Source organism: Dipodomys spectabilis, unplaced genomic scaffold, assembly GCF_019054845.1.
Source record: "Dipodomys spectabilis isolate Male_0828 unplaced genomic scaffold, ASM1905484v1 ptg000210l, whole genome shotgun sequence".
Taxonomy (NCBI): domain Eukaryota; kingdom Metazoa; phylum Chordata; class Mammalia; order Rodentia; family Heteromyidae; genus Dipodomys; species Dipodomys spectabilis.
The window spans coordinates 5,098,770-5,112,771 of record NW_024870887.1 but is presented as its reverse complement, the minus strand read 5'-3'; the positions used below and the strand labels follow the sequence as shown (position 1 = coordinate 5,112,771).

Sequence of the window (14,002 nt, the reverse complement as noted above, 5' to 3'; positions counted from 1 at the left end):
TATCTCTTATTTAAAGATTGGTATCCTATTTCCCAGCTACTGAAAAGCATACCAGGCCGGATGAGGAAAGGCATTCGATATTTGCACTAGAATTTCATGACAGATGTATTTCTGCTCAACCTCTTGTTTAAAACCAGTGTGAGGTAGTCCACGAGTGTACTACCTCACAAAGGAACACTGAGGTGGTTTATTATCTACAAATCCTTGAAACTTCACTTCCTCCAAAGACCTACTGCCTATCTATTTTTGAAAACGAAAGAAATCAGAGGGAAAAAAAGCCATTTTGGTTCCATTAGGTTTGTAAGAGGATGAATGGGTGCCTGCTGGCAGGAAATTTAATGTAGTTAGGATGTGACTGAAGCAATCAGAGTGCATTTTTACTTTTGTTTGCATGACAGATTAAGCTTGCCTCTCTCACTGTTCTAAGCCTCAAACGCCACTTCTAATAGCCTACACATCCTCATAGGGTTTGCAAATGAGGAAGAAAGGAGGTCTTTAAAATTGCAAATCCTCGCAAGTCAAATTTAGCTTTCCATAAGCCTTCCCTCTGAAGAAGGTGGGTACTTAACCCTTTGAAAGAAAGCATGAACTATCCAGTCAGGGCATATCTTCCAGACAAAATTAAGACACATGTCTTCTCTCATATGTAGAAGTTGGGTCCAAATTATAAACATATAGGAAAATATATCCAGGGCCATATGCATATATCCACAGCTGACTAAGTATGGCCTAGTGGTATAATGCCTTTGAACAACTAACTTACAGTTTAACAAAATGAATGTGTTGAATTGAAACCTCTTTGTACAACTACTTAAGGATAATATTAATTAATTAATTGCCAGGAAGCTGAAACATGTTTTATCAGAGAAGGAGTGAAGTCAAACAAAGGGAGGGTAGATAAATGGAGAGAGGAAGGGTGGACAAATCTAGTCATAACACTCAATTATATATATGAATGAAAATGGAACCAGGTAACTTGAGGGGTTTGGTGGGGTTGGGAGATATGGCGGATTCCAATAGAAGGGGTGATATTGATCAAGATGTATTGTACTCACAAACTGATATATTGAACTGAAAATCCTTTGTACAACTACTTAAAGATAATATGAAAACATCAATGTCTTAAAATGTGTGTTTGATAAGTTTAATAATATAAATATGTACCACACATAATCATTAAGGAATGATTCCTAGAAAAAAAATCTTCAGTTATAATTACATAAGTAGTTTATATAGTATCAAAAAATTAAGGTCTCTGTGTGCTACTGCAAACTATAAAAAGCCAGTGGGGATAAACATGCATTCTTTTTCTCACCTTTGCACCCTGGATGGGGGTGCAAATATTCCGTATCTTGGAGAACAACTAAAATACTGCACACCTCCAACTGAACCATCGTTCTTGCCATGAGGTTTTTCAAGCTCTATACCATACCAATACCCTAGAACATGAAGATTGCATTTTAAAAGCATCAGCACTTTACTCAACATCATTATGCTTATTACATGAACCCAAGTCTTGATGGTTTAACATTTTCACAAATGATCAAAATGCTAGATCATCATGATCATTAAGCTTTCAAATGATAAAATTATAAAAATAAAACTTGAAAATTTGAAAAGTGGCGGGGGGGAAAAAACATTTTACCAGCATAATTGTGGAGCAGTACATTAAAGGAGACAAATCAAATGTAACAGCCCAAATTTGCAAAGGATTAGCTATCACGCAAGTAGGATGCAATCAGAACATATCTCAAAACTATAATGAAAAAGAAACTGCCCTTGACTAATGCAGTGTGTTTCCACAAGAGTAGTGTAATATAATACAGTGATATCTAAATCTTAAAATATATAAATCTCAATATTAGAACACCATAAAAGTTCTTGAATGACTTGTGAAGGACCAGAGATAATTGGGCTTGTGGTGCCAGTCCTGGGGCTTGCACTCAGGGCCTGGGCACTGTCCCTTTTTATGGTCAAGGCTAGCCCTCTACCACCTGAGCCCAAGCTCCACTTAACTCTTTGGTAGCTAATTGAAAATAAAAGTCTCAAGACTTTCCTGCCCAGGCTGGCTTTGAACCAGGTTTCTCAGGTCAAACCATGATCCTCAAATCTCAGCTTCCTGAGTAAGTAGGATTACAGGTGTGAGCCACCAGTGCCCGACAGAGAGAATATTGTTAAAGTATCACTGGTCATCATGGTGAGCCTGCTTCCTCTCTATTATCTTTTCATCTCAAGATGAAAAGAAAAATCACTTTTAGCCAAGGTGAAAAGACTTAAGTTAGCTAACAGGAAGAATTTTCAGAAAGGTTCTCAAGTACTTAAGGGACAGACTCCAAGGGAGGTAATGAGACTTCCTTTCCTGGAGAGCTGAAAACTGAAATAGTTGGGCTATGTGCTTCCCCCACACACTTGCAGAGCAAGAATTCTCAAGCTGGGGCTGGGAAGGTGGCTCAGTGGCAGAGCGCTTGCCTTGCATGCATGAGGCCCTGGGTTCGATTCCTCAGCACCACATAAGCAAAAAGAAAAAAGCCGGAAGTGGCGCTGTGGCTCAAGTGGTAGAGCGCTGGCCTTGAGCTGAAGAGCTGAGGGACAGCGCCCAGGTCCAGAGTTCAGGCCCCATGACCCGACCCCCCCCCCCCAAAAAAAAAAGAATTCTCAAGCTGAGGGCGCCTGAGAGGAGCTAACATGTATCTGCTCCTTCTCAGTTTAAAAAGACAGTACAAAGCAGGGTGCCTGTGGCTCACACCTGTAATCCTAGTTACATGGGGACGAACAACTAGGAGGATCACAGTCAAGGCCAGCCTAGACATAAAGCCAGGCCTTACATCAAAAATAACCAAAGTAAACAGGCCTGGTAGAATGGTTCAAGTGTACAGTGTCTGCCAAGCAAGCTTTAGGCCTTGAGTTCAAACTCCAGTACTGCTTAAAAGAAGAAAAAAAATAAAAGCCAACCTTAAGTAATTCATTGTATCCAAGGAATCAAACCATTCTAGTCTTGTTTTATATAGTCAGAGAAAGGGAAATTTAAAGATGCATGGTGATTGTGAAAAATAATCTACCTACAGGACTAAGTGTTTATATTGTTTCTTAGCCAAACTGAATTACTGCCTGGAGACCTAAGGAAGCCATGGATTATAAAACACACAAGCTATCTTAAAATCAACTCAATGGCTTAAAATTAAAATCGGTAATAAGCAAACAAGACTATGTTGGGCCTCTGGGCATTGGTAGTTCCCACCTGTAACATTAGCTACTCAGGAGGCTGATATCTGAGGGTTGAGGTTCAAAGCCAGCACAAGCAGAAAGTCCATGAGACTCTTATCTCCAATTAAACAGCAAAAGAAAGGAAGGAAGGAAGGAAGGAAGGAAGGAAGGAAGGAAGGAAGGAAGGAAGGAAGGAAGGAAGGAAGGAAGGAAGGAAGGAAGGAAGGAAGGAAGGAAGGAAGGAAGGAAGGAAAGAAGGGAAAAGGAAAGAAGGAAGGGAAAAGAAAAGAAAAGAACAACAAAGTGGTAGTGGCTTCAGTTCTGAGTTCAAGCCCCAATGCTGGAATCATTAAAAGACAAGAAAATAAGAATGTGTTGGATTTTGATTTTTCATGGCTCTCTCATATCTCTTACTGTCTATAGTCAGACATATGATCTGCCTTTGCCCCTGACTCTCTCTGGATGTCTGTGTACAGGATAGTCTCAGAGGACAGTCCTTCTCCAAAGCAAAAAGCAGTCATGCTAAGCAATCAATTTAATGTAAATGTTCAGACACCTTAAGACCAGGGTTCCTGGTCTGGAGCATACACCACTGGGTGTGCAGGTGACACCTGGCCCTCTCTACCCCACACTGCAGGAATCTAAGAAAATACTAATACTCTTGCAGCTGCTATTGTCCAAGTACCTAAGACCTTGTCTCTGACCTAGGATTCTTATGTCTTCCAATAACATCTGTGAAACTGTGGCAGGCTAGTTTGCTAGCTTGCAAACAGGTTAAAAATCTCAGCTCCTTCCTGGTTCTTGGCAGAACGTTATACCACAAACACAACAACGACAATAACAACAACAAAAATCAATGTCATAGGTAATCTTTTTCCAAAATGCTGCAATGCCACCGTGTGTTAAAATGACATATTGCTATTTAAAACATACAAACAGGGCTTCATTTGACTGGCTTTTATTTACACTTATAATCCTTAAAAAAGGCAAATGAAAGTAATCTTTACTTTGGGTAACACAGTAATAAGTATGTTGGGATGAATACAAAAATACACAAACATGTATTCTTTTTTAAGGTCCCATAGTCCACACGGGCTCTCCACGCCACTCCGATAAGAGCTATACATTAACTCATTACCTACTCATTTGAAGTATTATCTTCAGAGAAAAACTAAGCCTGAAATACTTCCCTTGTCATTTAGCACAGTTGGAAATCAGTGAGCATTAACTTGGGAAATGACAGCTAATTTTAACATTAGCTAAATGGAAACACACTTGGCAAGGCAAATAGACAGGCGCCAGTCAGACTGAGCATCAACACCCTGAATTTGTGTCAGTTTCATAATTTCTGCGCTGCTGCTCTCTCCCACAAACCATGTTGACTGAGGAGTTTTCTATGATAACGTGTGTGTGTGTGTGTGTGTGTGTGTGTGTGTGTGTACATGCACACATACCAGTACTGGGGCTTCAATTTACAGACTTTAGCCCTCCCTTGGCTTTTCACTCAGAGCTGGCACTCGACCTACTCTTACACTTCCAGCTTTTGGGTGTTTAATTGGCTTTGAACCACAATCATCAAATCTCAACCTCCTGAGTAGCTAGGATTACAAACGTGAGCCACAGGTGCCCAGCTCTAGGATTACATTTTCTCTATCTACAAAATTTCAAATCTTTCATATTCTTAAACTTGAAATTGAACAAAGACTATTCAGATGAGTTACCTGGAGCAAAGTTTGTTGTCCCAAAGAATTTAATGGTACCAACTCTCTGGCCTACCACCAGCACTCGATCTCCAAGGTGGAGTTCTCCTTCGCGGCGGGGATTATTTGCTACAGATGTTGTTGAAGAATTCAAACCTGTGGAGGTGATAGGGGAAAGGGAGCAGGGAAAGAGAAGAGAAAACAAAGGGCAGACAACCTCAAAACACATTAGTCAAAAAAATCACTCTATATTCTAAGTAGTCTAGTTTGTTGGAGGTGTCAAACTTGGATGCCTTTTATAACATAATATTCATTGCATTTCTGACATGAGAGGTCAAAGCACTCAACGGAAACATTTAGTGTTTCTTGAGAAAATTATGGCCTAAAGAAATTCACACAAACTGATTCCTGGGTAAAGAACTGATTCTTTCAGAATTGCTTGTGAAGACATAGATAGTATTTTAGGGTTTGTTAGCCATACTTGTCTCTGTCATGGAGACTCAGCTCTACTGTTGAAAATAGATGTATACAATATATAAAGGGATAAGCATAGCTGTGTCTAATAAAACTTTATTTACAAAACAAGTGGGCTGAAGTTTTCCAATACCTATTCAAGGAAAGCACTAGAGTTAATGTGGTTCACCTGGACTCAGCTTAAAGGATACACAGAGGAATGTGGTCCAAAGGCAAAATGGCTACTCGTTAAGTAGCCTGAATCTGAACATCTAAAATGCTCCAAAATCCAAAATGTTTGAGCATAAAAGTTTAAATTCGCTCTCATATTGAGTTCCAATGCAAAAAAAAAAATGTATCAGATTTTGAAGCATCTCAGATTTCGGATTTTGGATTAGAGATACTCAACCAGTAAAATCTGTGCAAATATTCCAAAACCCAAAGGAAAAAAAAATCTAGAATCCCAAACATTTCTGTTTGCAAGCATTCTGGATAAGGACTATTCAACCTATCACCGGTCCTAATGACCTAAAATGAAATCCTAATTTAAAAAACAAAACGTCTCCCCTCTCCATTGATTCAAAACCAAATCTTGGTGCCCCCTATGAAATATCACAAGTCCTAGAGAAATATTGCCTCAAAAGCTGTCCAAATACAACAGCTACAAGAAAAGAGGTGGGCTCCCAGCCTGGCCCTATGGGCACATCATCAGAGCCTGCACCGCTTCCATCAGGAGATGCCTTCAGGACCCCAATGAAGGCTTGGAGGGAGAGTAAGTAAAGTATGGAAAGGCAGAAAACAAAAACATGGAGGTACATAAACCAATGGAGAGGGTGTTCTGGATACAACTCCTGGCCCCTCCTACTAGCTGCTATTCTGTAGTACCTCACAGTTTATGAAGTACTTTTCATAGGTGTTGGAATGATATGGTACATGCCTTCAATTCCAGCACTCAGGAGGCTGAGGCAGGATGATCATGACTTCAAAATCAATTTGGAGTATAGTGAGACCTTGTCTATAAAAAGCAAACTGGGGGTCAGGGGGTCAATGATAAATAGGGCACAACCTTGGGCTGGTGTTGAGCGTTTACAGGTGTCACACTCAGAACCTGAGACCAGAAATCCTCCCGTCTGTTCCCATGTTCTTGTAGACCACGGCCCAAAGACCCCAAAGTTCAATGGAGGTTCTACTCTAAAGCTGAGGCCCAGAGCACAGACTTTCCTAGCTATCCCATTCCCCTACTCCTTTCTTTCTGCTCCTCTGTCTTTTTTTTTTTTTTTTTTTTTTTGGTCAGTTGGGTTTGAACTCTGGGTTTGGGCACTGTCCCTGAGCTCTTCAGCTCAAGGCAAGCACTCTACCCACTTGAGCCACAACGCCACTTCTGGTTTTATGGTGGTTAATTGGAGACAAAAATCTCACAGACTTTCCTGCCCAAGCTGGCTTTGAACCTCGATCCTCAGATTTCAACCTCCTGACGTGATCCACTGACACCCAGCTCCTCTTTATAACATACATATTCACTATTGTCCACCCTCTTGCTGTTCACAACTCCTCAGGTATACAAATCTATTCAAAGTACACACGCTAAGAAAGTGTCTGAAGGAATGCCTCTGGGTTCCAAACATGAACTTTCCTTCCCACTTCTGATCTTTGCCCCATTCCCCCTTTGAGAGAAAGTCTTCTTTTTCACTGTTATTTAAGTCCACATAACCCCCAAATATATAAATAAATAAAACTACTTGCTATTAAAGGTAGAAAAGATAGTCTACACCCATATATAAATTTAAACTCCAGCAAATGACTGAAGTCTGGAAGGCAAATGAAGGGACTTACAATATGAATACGGATGAAAAGGGTTGCTATGTGGCTATGTCCTTCACAGTATTGAGGAGAAACTGCATACCTTAGTGTACAAAGGGGCATACCCTAGTATGCAGAGGGGCAGATACCCAGAAAACAACTATTCTGGGTAAACATTTCCAGGCCAAGCTTCCAGGCCTCTACTTTTGGGATCCCAGCTTTAAGGTTTATTATATTTAAGGTTTATCATTATTATGTTTGCTAATGAAGGCAGGTGGGATTGCCCCACCTGTTTGCCCCACCAATAAGGTTTGTTGAAGAAAAAAAACTTTTGCTGGGCAAGCACCAATAGATCTTGCCTGTGATACTTGTATTCAATAGGCTGGGACCTGAGAATTGTAGTTCAAAGACAGCCCGGCAGGAAAGTCCATGAGATTCTTATTTCCAATTCATCACCAAAAAGCTGGAAGAGAAGCTGTGGCTCAAGTGGCAGAGTTCCAATCTTGAGCAAAAAAAGTGAAGGGACAGTGTCCAGGCCCTGAGTTCAAGCCTCAACACTAGTACCAAATAGTAATAATAATCCTGTCATTAACATTTCATATAATAAAATATTGGTACAACGGTAATTATCAGAAGTATTAGGAAAAAATAATCTGGTAATTATTGTCTCACAGAGAATAATTATGTCAAAATAGCTTCACTTGGGGTTGGGAATTTAGCTCAGTGGAAGAGCATCAGCCCGGCAAGTAGAAGGCCCTAAGTTCAAGTACATCTCTGCAAAGGGAAAAAAAAAAAAAGCTTCACTTTCTTTCTGGGTAAGTTTACATGTATAGGCAAGTAAGTGAACTATAAGAGATATGATCTATGTCGACAGCACAAAGTATCTCCTGTGTATCTCCTGAGTCTTCACACAGAACTGGGAAGGAGTGGATGGGGAGAGTCTATAGGCAGGTAGACACTCTGAACAGCTGAACAGCTGTTCCTAGCTTCCTAGAAGGGGGCACCCTGTAGGATTTCAATTTTTTTAAAAAAAGAGGAAAAAAAAAACAGACATTGAGGCATGTGAGAACAGTAATAGGCAAAATGCAACAGCCCAAAACAAAACACTTCAGATGGGGCAAAAATCACTAAGGGCACGTAAGGTGACGATCAATGCAACATCTTCTACCCAACAGCAAAATAAATACTTGATTTAAGGCTCAAGAGGCGGGTGGGGGAGGGGAAGAGACAGGGAAGAAAGAAAGTAGTTCAGTCTGATTGAAGTAAAAGGTTCCTTTCTACACATGTAAAAACAGCAAATCTACTTACAAACAAACCAAGATTAAAAACACCAAGTAAGCCTGGTTGAAAAAGCCATAGATACCAGCACTGGCTCTGGAGGACAGAGAAGGGCTTTTGCTTGTGGTCTTCTTGCTACTGTTGCTTGAGTTCGTTTTCTTGGAGACATTCTGTTTATGTTCCAAAGAAGACGTGGAGGAGGAGCTGCTCATGGTTCCATGCAGGGAAACTGAAACAGAGGAGAAGAAATAGATATATATAGCATTACAGACGTGTGGAAAATAGGAAGTGAGCTACTACCATATTTTTCCAGGCAAATCCTTCTGAAATATCCCATCTAAGTTTCCTCAATGGTGGATTTGCTAATGCCAAATTAAATGCCTGGTTTCATCCAAATATACTTTATACATAAAAGATTTTGTGACACAAGAGCTCTTTTTAAGCATTTACATTGTAACCTCACAATCTTAGAAGTGGATGCCACCATAGCAACTAATATTATCTCATCTAACCACCACCACCACTCAGGTGAGTAGCGTAAGGGAGGAGAGTAAAGATACCAAAAAATGTTGTTTAGATGTTTTAAGGTAACAAATGTGTTAGGGGGTTTTCTTATGCCAGTATTAGGGATAGAACTCAAGGCTTCACTCCGCTTTTTTGCTCTGGCACTCTACCACTTGAGCCACACCTCCAGTCCCAGCTTTTTGCTAGTTAATTGGAAATAAGAGTCTGCCAGGCTGGCTTTGAACTACCCATTGAGTAGGTAGGATTATAGGCAGGAGCCATAGGCACTCTGCTATGTTAAATGTTCTGAGTTAAAACTGAAGGCAAGCAGGAAGCTCATGCTCTGTTCATACAATGACTTGATAAACAGTTTATCAAATCAGTGTTGCCAAGACATTGAACGGTGCAATTTCCTTCCATTCCCTCTTAAGCCAGCTCAGTAGTCCTCTAAACATACCTCTAAGAAACACAGAAGAAGATTTTATGTTCTTAAGGATATACATTATTGTGAGTTGTTTGAGACATTTTCACTGGTGGTTTTTGCTGTGAATTTTCCCTAACTTTAAAACTTAAATGCAATGGTTTACCACTGTATTATTAAAAGTTCCACAGGCAAACTGAACTTTAAGATCAGGGAGTTATGAATGGCATTACCATCTTTCTCGGTGGCTGCGTTGGGTTCCCTCCTGGGAGGCCCTGTCAGGGCACACTCAGAAGTGTTCTCTTTCTTTGATGACATCACTCCTGAGACACCAGAACAGAGAGAGTCTTGTTTAACATTGAGCACCAAATCTTATTTGTTTTCCTGATTATACATGCATCTCTCATTATCTGAATCTCAGCCACTTCTGAAAACACGCTGGATAATAACTTCACAGAAACCAAAATCTCATCAACCAGAGGAGAAAGAGATTAGGAAGACAACTCGGTGGTACCACATTTGCCTGGTACAGGGCCTGCCTGCTGTGCCCAAAACTGTGGGGGAAAAATGTAAGAGGAGAGCTGGGCACTGGTAGCTTACACCTGTAACCCTGGATACTCAGGAGACTGAGATTTGAGGCCTGTTGTTTGAAGTCAACCAAAAGTCTATGAGACTTTTATTTCCAATTAGCCACCAAAAAAAACCAAAAACAATCTAAAAGTGGTAGAGGTGTGGTTTAAGGGTAGAGTGCTAGACTTGAACAAAATAAGCCCCAGGACAGCAGTCATGCCCTGAGTTCAAGCCCCCAGGACTAATATATATATTTATATCCATATATTTATATCCATATATATTTATCCATATATATTATCCATATCCATTATTATCCATATATATACATATATGTGGATAAAAGGCCTGAATTCCCAACACATATTAAAAAAAAAATCAATTTGCTAGGCATGATAGATCACACCTCTAAGCCCAGCTACTTGAGAGGCAGAAATGGGAAGATCATGGTTTGAGGCCAGCTAGGCAAAGGATTCACCAGACTTTATCTTATCAAATGAAAGAATGGATACAGTAACACATGCCTGTCATCCCAGCCAACTAGGAAGACATAAATAGGGGAATCACCATCCAGGGTGACCCACACTAGGAAAATAACAAAAGCAAACAGCTGGATGTGTGGCTCAAGTGCAAAGTATCGCCAACACACAGGGTCCTGGATTCAAACTCCAGCACTGTCAAAAAAAAAAAATTATGACCCACTACAGATTTCCAAATGAATCATCGGACATGGAAGTTGCCTTGTGTTTGATACTTAGTGCCCTTGTTCTGTGAGTTCACACAACACATCCTGCTTCCCTGGAATGCACACAAATGCACTGGATAAAATAACTTTCACTGATCATTTTAGCAACTTTTCACTTAAGCAAAGGTTTTGATGAGAAGAAATCCCACACTCTGCCACTGGAATTCTGAAAATGTCTCTCCCTCTCTAGAGCCACACCCAACTCCCACAAAAACTTCACTTGGGAGAAAAACACTTTGGAATAATAGGCTGATTTGCTAAGACTTCTGTTTCCATTGTACAGAAGAGAAGTTATTTAAAGAAGTGGCACAGACTACACTCAACTTTAAGTTCCATCCAGACATATTCCATTCTACTCGTGTGTGAAATATTTCCATAAAGAACTGGACAGGGGACTTGAGTGCTGCAAACAAGACAAGGCAGCTCTGGGCTGTGGAGGACCTCTTCCACTTAACACAGCAGACAGACATCTTCGCAAGTAACTACAAGTGAGGGTGCACTTCATCACAAGCACTAACACAGGAACATGAGGCAAAAACTGTGGCTCTCCTCTAAATCACATTCTGAAAATGGCTAGAATGCTGTGTGAGTGTGGTCAGGAAAAACTGAGGGTAAAGATTCTGGATAGGCAGAAATAAAGAAAGCCTTAAGGAAGACAGAGGGAAGCCAAAGGTCAGCAGCTCAGGCCTGAAATCCTAGAGGCTGAGATCTGAGGATTGCAGGTCAGAGCCAGCCTGGGCAGACAAATCTGAGACTCTCTCATCTCCAATTAACCAGCAAAGGTCAAGTGAAAGCATACAAGGCCCCCAAGCTAAAGCCCCAGTACTAGCACATACACACACACACACACACACACACACACACACACACACACACACACGGAAGAAAAAAACAGAAGAAGAGGAGAGGAGGACAGAAGGGTCAGGAGGGGACAGGAGGTGAGGGACAGGAGGGGAGGGGAAGAGGAAAGGAGAGGGGAGGGGAGGGAGGGGAGGGGAAAGGGAAGGAAGGGGTGAGGTGAGGGGAAAGAAAAGGGGAGGGGAAGGAAAAAGGGAGGGGAAGGGAGAGAAAGGAAGAGGGGAAGGGAGAAGGGGGAGGGGAACAGAGAGGGGAGGGGGAAACTCTTGTAGGAAAGTAGTATTTAGTGCACTGAAAAGGATGTCTGGCCTGAACGAGGTTCTAGGTGTGTAACATTCCTTCCTCCAGTGGGAAGGTCTAGAAAAAAAATCTTCTAGCAGGGAGGCTAGATGCAGAGGCTAGGAGAAGGCACTATAGCACCCAGGGATGAGAAAGGACCTCAACTCGAGCAGAAAAACAGAATGATCAGGCAGAGTAGATTTATATTTTTTAATATTGACATTTTTCAGTTCTACCTGGCTCTGCTTTATTTGAATTTTTATGCAGATAACTGGCCTCACATGATGTTTTTATATAAAAAGACCCCTTTGTATATTTTACATAACCATAGGAAACTATCTCAACCAGGTTGCTGACTAATCTCATTCATCCTATGTCAGGCTTGCTTACATTCATGTGTGTGCATGTGTGTGCGAACACTCACACATGCATGTATGTGCAAATATACAGGTACACAACATTTACTTCTATTTTGATTTTGTTGTTGTTGTTGTTGTTTTTAACAAGGCCTTGCTTGCATACATAACAAAGGCAGTCCTGGAACTCACTATGTAGACCAGGCTGGCTTCAAACTCACAATCTTCCTGCCTCCGCATCTCATACATGGCTTGTATTTAATATCTTCTGTTTCTCTGCTGATTTTTTTTTTCTATTTGTGTCAAGCGTGTTCACCTTTAATTCTCGGAGCATGACTCTAATACATTCTGTAACGTTTGTATGTATGAATTGCAATGACCTTATCTCAGAACCAGCATCCTTTGATTCTATAAAATGCACAGAATTCCCTACTTTTTCATCATTTGAGTAATGTTGATGATCCTGGGTAATGTGTAATGGGACAATGGGTAATATTTAAACGCTATAGAGGATCCTGATTTTATTCTGACTTTGTTTTTGCAGTCAGCCTGGCAAAGTCCAGGTGGGAAGTTCCCACCCACCTTGTCCCCATGTCACTTGAGCTTCCAAAAACATGGCAGTGATACTTGAATCCACCTCCTATGCTAGCTACTGGCCAGACAGGGCCTGCAAAGGTCCTGCCCAGGAGACAGAGGCCTTTAGTCCTGCCCCACACGAGGGAGGGCACTCCTCTCACGATCTCCTGAGGGCTTTCCCCATTCTATCACACAATATTCTGGGATTGATTCTGCCTCTGGAGCCAAGAGGTGGGGAAAACAGAAGAAAAACCATGGGGGCCACTGTTTCTCCCTTCAGAGGCCAGGGCTGCCCTTCTTTGAGAACTCTGCTGCTGCTGCACCATGCTGGGTTGCTTAGGGACTGGGATGGGAGAGAACAAAAGAGAATGGGGTTTCCTCCTGTTCTGTCAGAGAAGTCACCCCTTTCCTGCTCCTCAGGCCAGAAAGAGGGCTGCACTTGCACTGTCTATCCACATAGTACCCACTGAGTATTTCCAGGTTCCAAGTTAAAAAGAAAGAATCATTGGCAGTATCATTAAAAAGTATACAAGACCTAGGAACAGATCAAACAAATGGTTAATATCTCAAGATGGAGGTAGAGATCAAAGTATGTGACATCTATATGAAGATGGCATAATGAGATGCACAAATGCCTTTTGGAAAAGCTGAGGAGGAGGAAGGAGAGAGTTAAGGGAACACACACATCTACAGAATCATCACAACGAAACTGCCTTATATTGTTCATGTATGCTAGTTAAAAAGTCAAAAAATATTAAAAAAGAAAATACCTAGAGAAAGAAAATCATACAACTATATGGAGATTTTTAATGAGATTAAATAGAAAAATATTCCAGCACATAATTAAAAGACTGGCTACTATAAACATGGTGGTTTTCTTCAAATTGAGTCAAGGCTTCAATGCCATGTCAATTAAAATCCTAACAGATTCTTGAAGGAAAAAGAAGAAGAAATTTAACAACATATTCTAAAATTTAGAAGGAACTATATAAGGCCCCAAACAGGCAAGGTCATCTTCAAGAAGAAGGCTACAGATTTTAGTGTAGTAGATATCAAGATTGTTTCTAGAGTAATTATGAAGCCCAGTAGTACTGGGGATATTCAGACAACCAAATGGAAAGCAATGAAAAGGTAAGCCCCACTGTTTGGACACAACTCTTTCAGTATGGTGATGCTTTCCTATTTCTACTACAATCACATAACAGGTATTCAATGGGCACCTGTGGAGATAAAAAGCATACAATAAGCTCACAGTTTA

General features: G+C 40.9%; 1 protein-coding gene across 2 annotated transcripts in view; it reads right to left on the bottom strand.

Moving 5' to 3' along the window:
• The window catches only part of Clip4 (CAP-Gly domain containing linker protein family member 4), a 61,315-nt gene that overhangs the window by 14,994 nt on the left and 32,319 nt on the right, over positions 1–14,002 (bottom strand). The window contains exons 10-13 of one of the 2 annotated variants that reach the window (XM_042696785.1): positions 9,594–9,683; positions 8,521–8,664; positions 4,926–5,060; positions 1,316–1,439 (exon numbers count right to left, since the gene is read on the bottom strand). In XM_042696785.1, coding sequence (XP_042552719.1) covers positions 1,316–1,439; positions 4,926–5,060; positions 8,521–8,664; positions 9,594–9,683 — 493 coding nt within the window. The remainder of the gene's footprint in view (positions 1–1,315; positions 1,440–4,925; positions 5,061–8,520; positions 8,665–9,593; positions 9,684–14,002) is intronic. The other variant, XM_042696786.1, reaches the window with a different exon arrangement.